Source organism: Podarcis liolepis (genome assembly GCF_965112155.1).
Source record: "Podarcis liolepis genome assembly, chromosome: 1".
Taxonomy (NCBI): Eukaryota; Metazoa; Chordata; class Lepidosauria; order Squamata; family Lacertidae; genus Podarcis; species Podarcis liolepis.
Window position 1 is genome coordinate 124,821,260 of NC_139554.1, and position 14,710 is coordinate 124,835,969.

Consider the following 14,710-nt stretch of genomic DNA (forward strand, 5'->3'; position numbering starts at 1 on the left):
CATCTAAAAAAAGCTTGCCCCCCCCCAAATACTGGCTACACCCATATGGGGGTCCGGCAACATCTGGAGGCTTGCAAGGTTAGCCACCTCTGCTGCAGTGGTTAGTTGTGTGCTTGTTTCGGATGCTGTTGGCTTTTTAACCCCATAGTGGTGGTGGGGTCTTGCTTCTACGATTGGGCTGCATTTTGGTCCAGTGCTTCAGTTCCACCTAGACCAGTGGTTCTCAGACTCTTTTTCCTCCGGGCCACACTTTCAGAATAACAATTTCCTTGTGCCACACCAAAAATTTTTTATTCATAAGAAATACATTGGTGAACACAACTAGGATTGTCCTCAGTATCACTTGATGCCCTTTCTCTCATTTTGGTAATATATCCATATTCTGAAAATAAAAAAGATTATTTTGATACTAGACTACCCTGAAATGTTTACATGTTTCATTGTCCTTGAATCTTCCTGGCACACCTGTGTGGATGCGGGTGGTGCTGTGGTCTAAACCACTGAGCCTCTTGGGCTTGCCGATCAGAAGGTTGGCGGTTTGAATCCACTCGTTGGTGGTGAGCTCCCATTGCTCTGTCCCTGTTTCTGCCAACCTAGCCGTTCGAAAGCACGCCAGTGCAAGTAGATAAATAGGTACCGCTGCACTTGCCACCAACTGACTTTGGTCCAATTTGAAATAAGCTGTATCAAGACATCCACACACTTTCTCTTCCCCACTGTGGTGGACAGACAATAGGTGACTTGGTAACAGATCCAAACATACTGTTTGAGTTGTGTGCCTGTATTACAAAGCTGGCAGGTAACATGATCCAGTGCAGCATTCACCAACCTGATCTTCTCCAGGTATTTTGGACTACAACTCCCATCAGCCCTTGCCAGCATGGTCAGTAATCATGGGAGTGGTAGTCCAAAGTATCTGAGGGAGGGGCACTAAGTTGGTGAAGTGTGGTCTAGTGGTTTGACTATTGGACTGGGTAAACAGGTGGCAGGTGGTTCACATGACGTTTCTCAGTAGTCAAGGTGATGCCATCCAGTTCTGTCCTGCTTACTTGCCAAAACAATGCAAATGTTCTTGTAGAGAAGATGCATTAGCCTAGCATGCCCTTTCATGTTCCATTGCAGATAACTGGGTCATTTACATCAGTCCTTTTGAGTTGTTGTGTAAACTGATCCTGGAAGACCCAGAATTGCTCTGGGCAAGATAAAGCGACTAAGAAATTTAAAAAAGTAAACCCACCTCTGTCCTTATGCTGGGCTTCAAATATATGCTGCCTTTAACTTCTTGGAGGAAAGGCAACTTATAAATGCTTTTTATCTGCCTTTTCAGGAGCATAAATTATTGATCTTCATGGAGAAGCCAAGTTAGTCACTGTTCTGAGTACAATTTTTACTCTTTTCACAGCTTTGAAAGCACACCACCCAGCCTGCAACGTTAGCCACAAATGCGATGGAAGATAGCAAGAGCGAAAAGGTTGCAGATATTATTCGGCTGAATGTTGGCGGATGTATGTACACCGCTAGGCGTACATCTTTATGCCGTTTTAAGGACTCAATGCTAGCATCTATGTTCAGTGGACGATTTCCTCTGAAAATGGATGACACAGGTAAAAAAAAGTAGTAAATAGCTAAAACTTGATTGTAAAGTAATTATGAATTCAAATTTCTAATATTCTTCCAGCTTTGGCCAAGGGATAATAAACATGGGTCAATACAAATGCATTGTAATTTTTATTATTTCCAGTATAATGAGCAACTTATTTAATAGTTTAAAGGTTAGCGATTTCCAATAAAGTGTGGTAGAAGAAAAACATCAAGTATCATAGAATACAATGTAGGGCTGGAAAGAGCTAAAGATGTCACCAAATCTCTGTGCTTGAATATAGGATTGGCAACATCATCAATCGTTTGGTTCATCTAGGTAGCACAATATATTTGTGTGGTAAACAGGTGTAGTTTGAATAATATTTTGTTTTGCTCTCAGTATATTTAGAATTTGACAGATTTCCCTCAGGCAAAAATTACAGCATGACGTCAGCCATTTTGTCTGACTGGTCCCAAATTAAGTAGAAAGATGGACAATTTTGAACAATAGAGGAGAATAATATAATAGAGAAAAGGGCTGGAAAATTCCTACCTGAAACCCTGGAAAGTGTCTTCCAGTCAGTGTAGATGTTACCGGGCTTGATCGATCAATGGTCTGACTCAATATAAGGCAACTTCTGGTTCCTCTGGGCTGCTGTTCACAAAGAGAACGCTTCTTGCAAGCTAGCATCTCTGGGTTTTTGCCATCTGCATCAGTTTACTCTTGGGGTGTAGCCTTCCTTCCATTCACAGATAATTTCCTTGGAGCCTGTGCAGGAAGTAGTACTAGGTTGCTCAAGGATGTGAGCCAAGACCCATTCAGCAGGGGGAAACAGAACAAAACAAAAATCTTTCTATCTTCTCTGATCAGCCTGACGCCAACTATTGCAAATCCTCCAGATAAGGAGAGACTCGATCAAGGGGTTGTCCAAATAAAAGATTTTTGGGGCATCTCTCTTCTCTCCCCGCCTCCCCAGCGACTTGTTTATGCTGCCTCAGGTTATGATTCACCAGCAGGAGAGAGGACTTTCCTTATGCAGTTGGGGCCTATGTTCCGGTTTAGCACTTAGTCGGGGCTGTAAATTGCTTGCCACAAGCAACAAACTAATGTAGCTGGTTGAGGAAAGAATTAGCCTTTTTAATTATGTTTGCCTTTTGATATTATCTGTCGGTTAATACAGTGGTGCCCCGCAAGACGAATGCCTCGCAAGATGGAAAACTCGCTAGACGAAAGAGTTTTCCATTTTGGAGGTGCTTCGCAAAACGAATCTCCTATGGGCTTGCTTCGCAAGACGAAAATGTCTTGCGAGTTCCTGCGGTTTTTTCCCCCTTCCCCCCCTTTTTCTAAGCCGCCAAGCTGCTTATCAGCTGATCCGATAAGCCGCTAATAGCGCTAATCCGCTAATCCGTCAATGGGCTTGCTTCGCAAGACGAAAAAACTGCTAGCCGAAGAGAATCACAGAATGGATTCTTTTCGTCTTGCGAGGCACCACTGTACATACACAGGTTCTTTGTGTCTAATATTTTATTTGAGCAAATCTGAAAGAGAGATTGAAAAAAGATACGTCTCCTTAAAATATAACATCGCCAAGAAGAGATATACAGTGGTACCTCGGAAGTCGAACGGAATCCGTTACAGAAGTCCATTCAACTTCCAAAACGTTTGGAAACTAAGGCGTGGCTTCCGATTGGCTGCAGGAAGCTTCTGCAGCCAATAGGAAGCTGCGTCAGACATTTGGGTTCCAAAGAACATTTGCAAACCAGAACACTTCTGGGTTTGTGGCGTTCAAGAGCCAAAACGTTCAACTCGCAAGGCATTCGGGATCCAAGGTACGACTGTATTTGTTTGATCAATTGACAGCTTGGATGCAGTTATGATAACCATGCCCTTCTCAAAATATGGATTCAAATCCCCATTCAGCCATGATCATGACTGGGTGATCTTGGGCCATTTACTCTTTCTCAGCCAAACCTACTTTTCAGGGTTGCTTGGAAGAATAAAGGAGGGTGAAGAAGTAAAGGAGGGTGAAGAAGATAGGCACATTATAAATGTTGTACATGTTTTTATTTGCCTTTGCAGGAGCTTGCCTTATTGATCGAGATGGCAGCCTCTTTAAATACCTCTTGGATTATCTTCATGGAGAGGTTCAGCTACCAGAAGATGAGCAGACGCGAATTGCATTGCACGAAGAAGCTGATTACTTTGGCATTCCTTACCCTTACAATCTTGCTGACCATTTGGCCAATGAAATGGAGACCTATTCTTTAAGATCAAACACAGAACTCAAAAAGGTACGGGAATTTTCCTGTGCCTTTAAATTAAAATTAAATTAAAAACGTCATTAGCAGTTGAAGCACAGGGGTGGCTTTGATCTGATCCTGGGATACCCAGGATTGTCCTGGGCATGGTAAAGTTGACTCAGAAATTGAAAAAAATAAAAACACCCCAAACACAGTGAAACCAAAGTGACGTAAGGCTGCCCTGAGTCATATTGATAACTACAAGCCTTGCATTCATTCATTTATGAATGGATGGGTGGATGAATGGACCAGGCAGATGCAAAGCAAGTAGCTTATATGGGTGGGAGATAGGGGGCAGGAGACATTTGTGAGGCCAATGGGCTCTAATGGGGCAACAGCCCACTGTCCTTAAAGGAAATATCTCCATTGTCTATTATTCAGAGTAAAAGCAGTAAGGCTGCAGTCCTTTGCACACTTGCAAGTTAGTACAATTGAATTTAGTAGGATTTATAAGTAAACATGTACAGGTTTAGTCTGAGCACATTTTTGTGCTCTTTTAAAGTCCCACAAACACACAGAAAATAATAAAATTGTTTGTATGTATTTGTATATTTCCTCCCCAGGCACTTCTAGATTTTTGTGAGTCTTACGGCTTAATATGCACCAAGCCTACAGTGTGGGTCTTACACTACCTCAACACTTCTGGTGCAAGTTGTGAGAGTAGAATAATGGGTGTGTATGCCACAAGGGCTGATGGAAAAGCAGCAATTGAAAAGGAGCTGGGAGGAAGAATACACAGCAAAAATATTTACAAGAGGTAAGAAGCTTTATAGTCATGTGATTACATCAAAGCGTGCTTGTAAAATTCTGCTGAGAATCTTGTACAGTCAAACCTCTGTTGTCAAAACGTAATCTGTTCTGGAAGCCCATTTGGCTTCCGAAATGTTCAAGAACTGAGGCGTGGCATCCAGTTGGCTGCAGGAGCTTCCTGCACTCAAGCGGAAGCCACGTCTAACGTTCGGCTTCCGAAAAACGTTCAAAAACCGGAAACGTTCCAAAACGGAGGTGTTTGGAAACTGAGATTTGACTGTATCTACTTTAGAGGTGGCAGTATCAGATGTGTAAAGACATGCACATCTCTTCCATGCCTATGGAGTTTAAAGAGATGCTTAGTTACACAAATTTCCTTCATTATATTAATATTGGTGGATTACTGTTAAATACTTTGGGCCCCAGATGATTATAAACAAAAACAAAGGCTGGAACATCTAAATGCTTCTCCTCCAGATATAAACAAATAATAGTCAACCTGAATGTGGGAAACACTAGACTTGCTAGAATATTCATAAGACAATACTCAAAAGAGTTGTTTTTGAGTATCAGAAGACATCAGCGGTACCTGTTGTTTATTTTGTGTATTTCCCCCCTAGACAGTTAGGTGAGAGTGTTGCTTTAACCTTGGTGCAGAGAAAGCAAGAAAAGGAGAAGCTTACAATCTGCAAACCGTTTGATCCGGAGTCTTGTTTAAAGCCAGTTGCTGCGAACCGTTGTCCAAATGGCAACACTGAAGCTTGATGGACCCATTAAGACTAACCTTAGTGCCATTGGCTGAGTGATTCAATAGTTGCTGTGAACGTTCCCATTTGTTGTGGGGAAAAGTTGTTTATTAGTATTTATTAAGTTTGCATGCCGCCATTCATCAGAAGATCCCAGGGCAGTTAATAACATTAAAATGCAACATGGGAACACATAATAAAACAAAAACGGATCAATAAACTCCCTCTCTCAAAAGCCCATTTAAAAGGCCATTGAATGTTTATCAGCCAAAGGCTTCACTTGGCACCTCAAGATATGTAATGAAGTTGCCAGGCAAGCCTCTCTGGGGAGAGCATTCCACAAATGGGCAGTCGCCACAGAAATGAAGTATGAAACTCAAAAGAATTGTGGTTTTTGACAGTGAAGGTATATTACAAAATTGGGAAAACTGTGTTTTTATGCCATCGGTTTTAAACATACTTTGCATTTAGACTTTTAGCAATTTTTAAAAATTATTATTCGGTTTGTAAAGCAGCGTAATTTCCCCTCTTTACCTACATTTTTTTCTCCAGGGAAGCCGGAAACAATGTCCAATATATCTGGAGCTATTATTCAGGGTCCGAATTGGAAAAGATGATGGATGCATTTGAGGCCTGGGAAGGGAGAGGTATCTCATTTTTTATTATAGTATTTTCCGTAAAGAATAAATGTTTACCCTGCAGCTGTTTGTCCTGAATTAGTGTCGATTTGTGAAGGGCAGGCAAGCTTGCGATTGGCAGAATGCTAGGTTATGGATGTATGTATCTATTTAAAAGTCTGTGCTTTCATGTTTGTTTAGTCATGTCCGACTCTTCGTGCCCCCATGGACAGAGCACGCCAGGCACTCCTGTCTTCCACTGCCTCCCGCAGTTTGGTCAGTCTCATGCTGGTAGCTTCGAGAACACTGTCCAACCATCTCGTCCTCTGTTGTCCCCTTCTCCTTGTGCCCTCAATCTTTCCCAAGATCAGGGTCTTTCCCAGGGAGTCTTCTCTTCTCATGAGGTGGCCAAAGTATTGGAGCCTCAGCTTCAGGACCTGTCCTTCCAGTGAGCACTCAGGGCTGATTTCCTTCAGAATGGATAGGTTTGATCTTCTTGCAGTCCATGGGACTCTCAAGAGTCTCCTCCAGCACCATAATTCAAAAGAATCAATTGTTTGCATCAATTGGAGCAGGAACCAGCAAGCCACTCCAGTATCCCTGCCAAGAAAACTCCATGGACCAAGACAATGTGCTTTCATACACTGGTCCTATTGAGCTCTCAAAACAGCCAATTTATTTTGCATTGCAGTTGTGCACTGCTTTAAGTTTTAAGATTAAAGTTTGCAGATATGCTTGTGGAATATCAGTGGAAGATCTCTTCTGGTGGTTGTTTGTTTTTTTATTAACCTAGGAGAAAATTCGTAGACATCTGACTCTTAGCCTAGATAAATTCATGTTTCTTGGACATTAATGTCACTTGGCTTCAAATACTTGTCCTCTACTTGGATTAATAATGCCGAAGGCAAATGTGAAATACATGGAAGTATCAGATATTTTGGGAGAGCTTTCAGCCTTCTGTACATGAGGTATGTTAGTTTAAATTTGAGTGTTCGCTGTATCTGAAGAAGAGACCTGTGAGTTCTGAACGCTTGCACATTCTGAAAAGCAGGATTTAGTCCACCGAGTATCACACTCTCCCTCCCCTCTCTTTTCCGGAACCAACATGACACCACTGTATCAGACAGTTTCTTGACAGAAGGAAAAAAGACTGTAAATAAAACATTTAGCTCTTTAATTTGGAAAAAAACGATTCAGGGTGGGAGTACATTGTGTTATAGTTGAGCATTATAGTTGAGCACTCGGGAGATATATGGTGTCTGAAAGAGTTGCCAATGATCCCTGATTGCGTATCATTGGGCTTATACATTTGACAGAAATATCTTGAATATTGTATTGAAATTGCATTTGAAATTACAGGTGTCAGTTATTGGCGAGTCCCGCAGGAACTGATAGAATGTTGGACTCTTGAGGAACGCCCTTTGAAAGGAAGTCTTCAAAGCATGCCTCCAGTTCATAGACGGTACGTCTTACTAATCATGCTTAGTTTTCTCAAAGAATGCTTCATATGGAACAGGGACTATTTCAAAAATAGCGTTATCTCCATGTTAATATTTGTGCATCCCCTAGTTATAAGGGTGTAAAATCAAAAGATGATGCAGGAAGGTTTCATATAGAGTCTGTTAATTGTAAGTGTATTACAAAAGCTGGTATAATGCTAATTACATAACTAAGTTAATGTAACAAAACTATAATTGTACACATTTTAAGGACTAACTCTGCAAACGCATACCCTAAAACAGGAAAATATATAATTGTAAGTTACGCATTCCACAGATATCTGTGTGGTGGGCCTCTTGCTATATATTACAAAGCCAGCCATTAGCCCATTTCATAAAAATTTAATCAGGAGCATAAGACTCAGTACTTAGAAATATCCTGCAATCCATATTAGATAATAAAAGAATATGATTTCCCTTTTATTTGTGTTGAATCCAACTGGTTCATTCCAGTATGTTGGCCTGGTTATTTTTGGCTGAATATACATGTATTTGTATACTTGTTTTATACTTGTATATTTTTTCTTGCTCTGGGTAAGTCCAATATAAAAAATAAATTTGAATGCATACACCTACTGCAGTGTTAATCAGATCCTGGAATAAGAAATATTGTATCCAGAGGTGAATGTAGGAAGCACCGTTAGTTGCATCTGAGTTATGATCTGTGCGTAATTTCCCAAAGCAATCGAGTCAGTAATTTTATTCTCCGTGTTTACAGACAATTAATAGACCTTTCTGAAGAAGAAGAAGAAAGTCACTTGAGCAGTAGAACAGGCCGAAAGCCAATTCAGTTTTCTGGTCCGTCCACAAGTACTCGCATCACAATTAAGAATTCTGCTTTTGTAAAGGTAGCAGGATGCCCTACATCTTCCCGTTCCCAGAAGACTCTCAAGCGACCTAGCAGAGACAGTTCGTTACTGTGCAAAGACGTACCAAAACCCACACAATTGACTAAAAATTCTCAAGAATCCGTTAGGAGCACTGAAAATGGAGCAGACTGTCACAGGACGCTAAAGGCCCCGTTCTCAAAGAAGCCTGCAACCAGCCGTGCGGTCAAACTCAAGCGGACTCCGCTCTGTAACGACCGGTTAACTCAACACACTTCCCAGGTGCTGAGTACGGTAGCTGAGCACCAAGTTCCATCTGTTGCAGTTGGCTCCACTCCTGCTTCCCCAAACTTAGGCCAGGAGGAATTTGGACACTCCGAGGAAAACGTTACCGCTAAGAATCATTTACAGGAAGACCAACTGAACGATGTGGCATGAATTTTATATATATGGTGTTATCCGTCATGATCTGCTAGAGACAAAATTCTGATCTTTTGGGAGTCCTAATAAATGTGACACATTTGGGAGGGGGGAACATTCACATTTATAATCAGATTTATAATGATTTTTCTCTTTGCGTGGCGAAAGAGGCCTATGGATGTTTGTTCAGAAATATTACGTGCTTTTTGTCGTTCACTCATTACATTATATAAATAAAATTTGAGCTGCTCAGTCATTCTAGAATAGAGATTGTGCCAGGCTTTGTGTACACTTCATCCCTTTTTTCCTAAACCCCCAATTTTCCCACTCCATATACTTTTTGTGTGACTTATTCTGCATCTCTTTCCATTTTGTGTAACTTATTCTACTTCTGCTCCTCCTGAACAGCATCAAGGGCTTATGGAGGTCAGTGAAAACTCTGTACTCCACAATTCTAGTTTCTCAGCAGGCATTGTCCACATTTTTTCAAGCGCATCTTTGTAGCTGTTTGGGCTATATGGCATACCGTATTTTTCGCTCTATAAGACGCACCAGACCACAAGACGCACCTAGTTTTTGGAGGAGGAAAACAAGAAAAAAATATTCTGATTCTCAGAAGCCAGAACAGCAAGAGGGATCGCTGCGCAGTGAAAGCAGCAATTGCGCAGCCTGCATTCGCTCCATAAGACGCGCGAACATTTCCCCTTACTTTTTAGGAGGGAAAAAGTAAGTCTTATAGAGCAAAAAATACGGTACCTTATAATCTGCACCACGGGATCTTTCAGTAGACCTTGAAAATTAGGCTACATTTTGAGAACAAGCCTTGGGCTTGCAAACTCTGGCACAACTAAGAGGAGACTGGAAACACTCTGCTTGTATGTGTCTTTTGAACTCTAAAAACTGTAACTAATGTTAGCTAGACGTGGTTGAAACATGCCAGTTCCATCAACTAGGATTTGAAATTGGGTCCATAGTTACAATGAACTAGTGTGCCTGTGCTTGAAGAGCATGACTAGTTGTAGTTAATATAAAACAGAAGTGAGATTTTCAGAGTACAGTCATACCTCGAGTTTCGTTTGCTCCATGGTACGTTTTTTCAGGTTGTGTCCTGCGGCGACACGGAAGTACCGGAAAGGGTTACTTCCGGGTTTCACCGCTCACGCATGCGCAGACGCGCAAAATGAACGTCATGCACAGACGCGGGTTGCGTTCTGCTCATGTTGCGAACGGGACTCCAGAACGGATCCCGTTCGCAACCAGAGGTACTACTGTATTTAGACGTGTCAGAAGAGGAAGGAGGAATGTGTCGGCCCAGGGCTTGGTGTGGCTTATATTTGTAATACTAAGTTATGACCAATGTTTTGGTGTAGATTAGGAGCTCAGAGCTATGAACCATGGTGTCTGGTTTGAATTCCCACTCTTCTCTCATCCTTAGTACTCCACCTGCGATACGGGGATAATAATGTAGCCATTCCTTGCAAGTTCAGCGTGTAAAGATTATTGACAAATCAGGAGCTGCTACATTATTAAAATCAACTTGAAGTTTTGAGCCATTCATTCTGGTTTGAAATCAGTGCTTTCAGTCAGATGAGAGTATGCCTGCTGGATTTTTTTATTTTATTTTTAAAAATCTCTGTTAAGAAAACTCTTGTCTACAGTAGCAGGAAATTGGAAAATGCTGAAATTCACAAATTGGAAAATGCTGAACCCTGGCAATGTGATGAATGTGATTACATTTTTACTGAGCCATTAACTTGATTGAGAGTCTTCTAGTGCTTAGTGTGTGATTTGAATTGAGTGCTCTGACCTCATTTGTAACATTAAAATCCATTTTAAGTGGGTCTTATTAATGATAATACTTTTGTCAATGACGTCACAAGAAACATGTTTCTGCAAAGCTTGGTAAAAAAAAACTTCTACAAAAGCGATAAACTTATGTTAACTAAAAGAGATCATCAACTAAAAGAAATCAAGAGTTGTAGAACAAAGCTTTGTCCTTTGTTTTATTTATTAAATTTATTGCCTTTCCTCCCAAAAGAACTTTTAGGCCTGCTAATATATTGGGTGGGCTGTGTTCTTCCCGCTATAATACTTTTATAAGTACTGCTACATTTCACATAATCTATAATACGACTTTACTTAATGATTATTTATTACAAAAGTGCATTCTGAGCCTAAAATGACATTTAAAAAAAAATACCATTCATACCTAGAGGAGGCAGTAGAGCTGGATAGGTAAGGGAAAAGAACACAGGATACCCAGTCAAAGTTGACTTCTCTTTCTAGTCTCTTATATGAGAAACACGGTGGAGTAATCCTGCCCCCCCCCCCCACTTGAGAGGATGGCAATACAAGGGAGTCCAGATGTAAAATTCAGTATGACAAAATCATTTGCATGTGACAGAGCATGGGTTAGTCAGCCTGTTAACTGTCCTTAGGAGATGCCGTTCATATGGCTTTCATTAAAATAGCTGTAGGGTGAAATGTGAAAATGAATGATAATTTCATATGACAAGCACATGATTGTTTTAGAATCCATAGCATGACTTTTTTAAACAATGAATCTGGGGAGATGAAAAGCTGTCATAAATTAAGTGAAAACATAATGTTAAGAATTTGTCGGATTCTCCAAAGGGAGGGAATGTGGGGGTGTCTTTATTGAATCTTTACTGCTTGCCATTTTGGACTTACCCCCTGACTATCATTTGGAACTTGGAAGGGTCAGTAGATCTCCTCTTCCTAAGCAAGGCCATTTGCTTCCCAACCAAGGAAGACATTCCCTGTCATGCAAGGCAGAAAAAGAATAACGCTCAGATTTTATTTCCAGATCTAATAGAAGTGGTTGATCGATGACAAGACTTTTCAGGAGTATGTCAAATGGCATGCGCTCAGTACTTCCAGTCTCTGACGCATGGACCAATGATGGCAGAGCATTTCTCAGCAAGCTTGGATCCACTACAGCCATAGCCGACTGAGGGATGAAGATCACTGCCAGCATGTTGAATTTCCTCAAATTGGTGACTGCTCATTATTAACTTCATGACTACGGTGTTCCACCCCTGTCTCCTTTACCATTACCACTTGCTGTCTCTATGGCAAGTTGTTGCTGAGTTATTTTTTCAGTGATAAAGCTTGGGTGAGTATGTTACTTCAACGAATGGAGGCAGATGTAGAAGCTTAAAAAAATGGAAAACGGAAGTTGCCTTCATTTCAGAGGCTCATGTTCCAAAGGTGGGTGCGGAATAGTGCAACACCTTTTCTAGTGACAGTACCTCCTCTCCCTGCTCCACTCCCCCCCAAAAATATTATCAGCTGAATGAACAGGATTTAGGGAAGAAGAGGAATCTTTCACTTTGCATTAGGATTTTAAAAGGTAAAAAGCAAGACCACTTGGGAAGAAAGCATGGAAAGCTACAAATACTAGGTAAAGGGACTCCTGACCATCAGGTCCAGTTGTGGCCAACTCGGGGGTTGTGGCGCTCATCTCGCTTTATTGGCAAAGGGAGCTGGTGTACAGCTTCTGGGTCATGTGGCCAGCATGACTAAGCCGCTTCTTGTGATCCAGAGCAGTGCACGGAAACGCCGTTTACCTTCCCACCGGAGTGGTACCTATTTATCTACTTGCACTTTGACGTCCTTTCGATGTCAGGAGCTGGGACCGAGCAACGGGAGCTCACCCCATCGCGGGGATCTGAACCGCCAACCTTCTGATTGGCAAGTCCTAGGCTCTGTGGTTTAACCCACAGCGCCACCCGCGTACCTCTACAAATACTAGCTGGTTACTAATGCAGGCCAACATTTGTGGACCCCTGTCATAGAACAGTGAGCCCGACATCTTCCTTTTCATCATTAGGAGTGGCTGATTTGGGGAAAAGGTAATAAGGTAACAACAGGATCCAGATGGTTTGGTTGTTGCAAAACAAAACACTGCATTTTGTAAAATTGTTTGTTTTTTAATAAAAAGGGGGAATAATTTTTCTGAAGTACAGTCTTGGGCTATTTAAAGCTGTGAGCTTGTTTTAAAATATAAGCCTGGGATTTTGCATGTGCTCAGGTATGATATACATGGTATCCTGTCAGATTTGCAAGACACACAGGCCATAATTCAACAATCAATTGTATAGGATGAGACCCAAAGAAATCAAGTGCATACAACTCCGTACAGGTTTGTGGCCAATAGTGCTTAAATAAGGAAGGGATGTCTACAGCGACGAACAAGAAAATAAAAGAATCTCAGACTGAAACATGTCTGATTTTTAGTCTGCAAAGATAATTGAAAAGGATTTAAGAAGCTGGAAAACTTACTCTTACTTTTTCAGTTCAAAATTTATATCTTACCCAATCTTGTACAAGTGGCACAGCACAGAAAAATATTAATATGCCGTTTGTTAGCTAGTATTTGGGACTCATCTTGACAATCATTCAGGCTATAAAAACGCAGTTACATCAAACTGAACCATGAGGTTCGTTCTGCACAAACAATTTGGGGTCCATATAAAATGGAAATAGTTAAGAGCAATTTTATATGAACACAAGTATCTTGATTGCAGACCAACAATAGGAATGCCAGGATTACCCTAATACCAACCTTTTGGACAGTAACAAACACATTATCTATATTGACATCCTCCTGCCATTTATTTTTAACAACAATTTCATTGTTTTACTAGGCACTGGCTAGCTAAAAGCTGCACTGTTATGAGAAAAAACAATATCGAGTATATTGAGCAAAGCCTTTATAGTATGAAATGAGATATGGCAGATTACTGTGGTTTAGAAAAACCCCAGTAAGTTTGGTTTACCACAATTGTAGTATTCTACACAAGCTTTTTTGTGTGTGTACAGTAGTTGGAATAAAAAGAAAGCACCTTTAGTGAGAAACTTAAATATGAAAATGCATTACATTTGCTAGTCGTCTGTCTTTCCAATCCTCATGCCACCAGTGTCACAGCTGGCACTGAAAGGACAGGGGCCTCTGTGGAGGTTTCTATTCTTGCAGGACGTAAGTTGCACTGAGAAACCCTTGTAATATTGCTGCATAAAGGCCTGGGCTCTGTGGGGCCTGGCACAGGATGCTTTCGTCTTGTTTTCTCTGGATACGTTACAGTTTCCATGCTTTTTGCTGCTGCAGAATGCTCTTGGGTTTTAAATGTGCCTTTGTTTTTTGACCGGAAACTATTATGGTGCTGTCTTCTGTATTCCTGCCGAGAGCTCCCTTTCGTGCTGTTCTGATCTGACTCGTTAATGGCACTTGGAGACTTAAGCGGTCCATTGAGCCGAATTCCATGATACTGCGTGTGAAATCTCCGCCTGTGGCTAGAAGCTGCGTTCTGTCAAGAAAGAAAACGAAGGGTTATGGCAATCATGGATTTTGGGCTTTCAAGCTTCAACAACGCCCTGTGCAATGCTAAAACATGGCCTGCGGTCTGTCCCCCCCTTGTGCTCCATTCTACAGCAATGTTGTGGCACCCCCTGCAGCACAGACACACCAGTTGCACTTTTTAAAAATGCCTCTGCCAATGGATGTGGTTGCATCTTTCCTGTGCCCATTTTTGGTGAAAGCCGAGTAGAATCATTCTCATTATACCTGTATACCTGAAGGAGCTTCTCCACCTCCATCATTCAGCCCAGAGATCCAGCTCCAAGGGCCTTCTGGCGGTTCCCTCCCTGTGAGAAGTGAGGTTACAGGGAAGCAGGCAGAGGGCCTTCTCAGTAGTGGCGCCAGCCCTGTGGAACGCCCTCCCATCAGATGTAAAGGAAATAAACAAGGATCTGACTTTTAGAAGACATCTGAAGGCAGCCCTGTTTAGGGAAGTTTTTTTATGTCTGATCTTTTATCGTGTTTTTAATATACTGTTGGGAGCCACCCAGAGTAGCTGGGGCAACCCAGCCAAATGGGTGGGGTATAAATAATAGATTCTTATTATTAATAATATTATTACGCCTCCACGCATACTTATGAAACATAA

At 41.4% G+C, this 14,710-nt stretch overlaps 2 protein-coding genes across 4 annotated transcripts in view; one reads left to right on the plus strand and one right to left on the minus strand.

Moving 5' to 3' along the window:
• Positions 1-10,287, plus strand: part of KCTD18 (potassium channel tetramerization domain containing 18) — a 16,030-nt gene extending 5,743 nt beyond the window's left edge. For all 3 annotated transcript variants that reach the window (XM_083469337.1, XM_083469336.1, XM_083469338.1), the window contains exons 2-7: positions 1,403-1,604; positions 3,662-3,873; positions 4,446-4,639; positions 5,931-6,025; positions 7,355-7,457; positions 8,213-10,287. In XM_083469337.1, coding sequence (XP_083325463.1) covers positions 1,448-1,604; positions 3,662-3,873; positions 4,446-4,639; positions 5,931-6,025; positions 7,355-7,457; positions 8,213-8,759 — 1,308 coding nt within the window. In that variant the 5' untranslated portion in view covers positions 1,403-1,447 and the 3' untranslated portion in view covers positions 8,760-10,287. The remainder of the gene's footprint in view (positions 1-1,402; positions 1,605-3,661; positions 3,874-4,445; positions 4,640-5,930; positions 6,026-7,354; positions 7,458-8,212) is intronic.
• Positions 10,288-10,731: 444 nt separating this feature from the next.
• SPATS2L (spermatogenesis associated serine rich 2 like) overlaps positions 10,732-14,710 on the minus strand; it is a 46,698-nt gene continuing 42,719 nt past the window's right edge. Inside the window, 2 exon segments of the mRNA XM_083468676.1 lie at positions 10,732-11,521; positions 13,645-14,071. Of these exon segments, the coding sequence (XP_083324802.1) occupies positions 13,673-14,071 (399 nt within the window). The 3' untranslated portion in view covers positions 10,732-11,521; positions 13,645-13,672.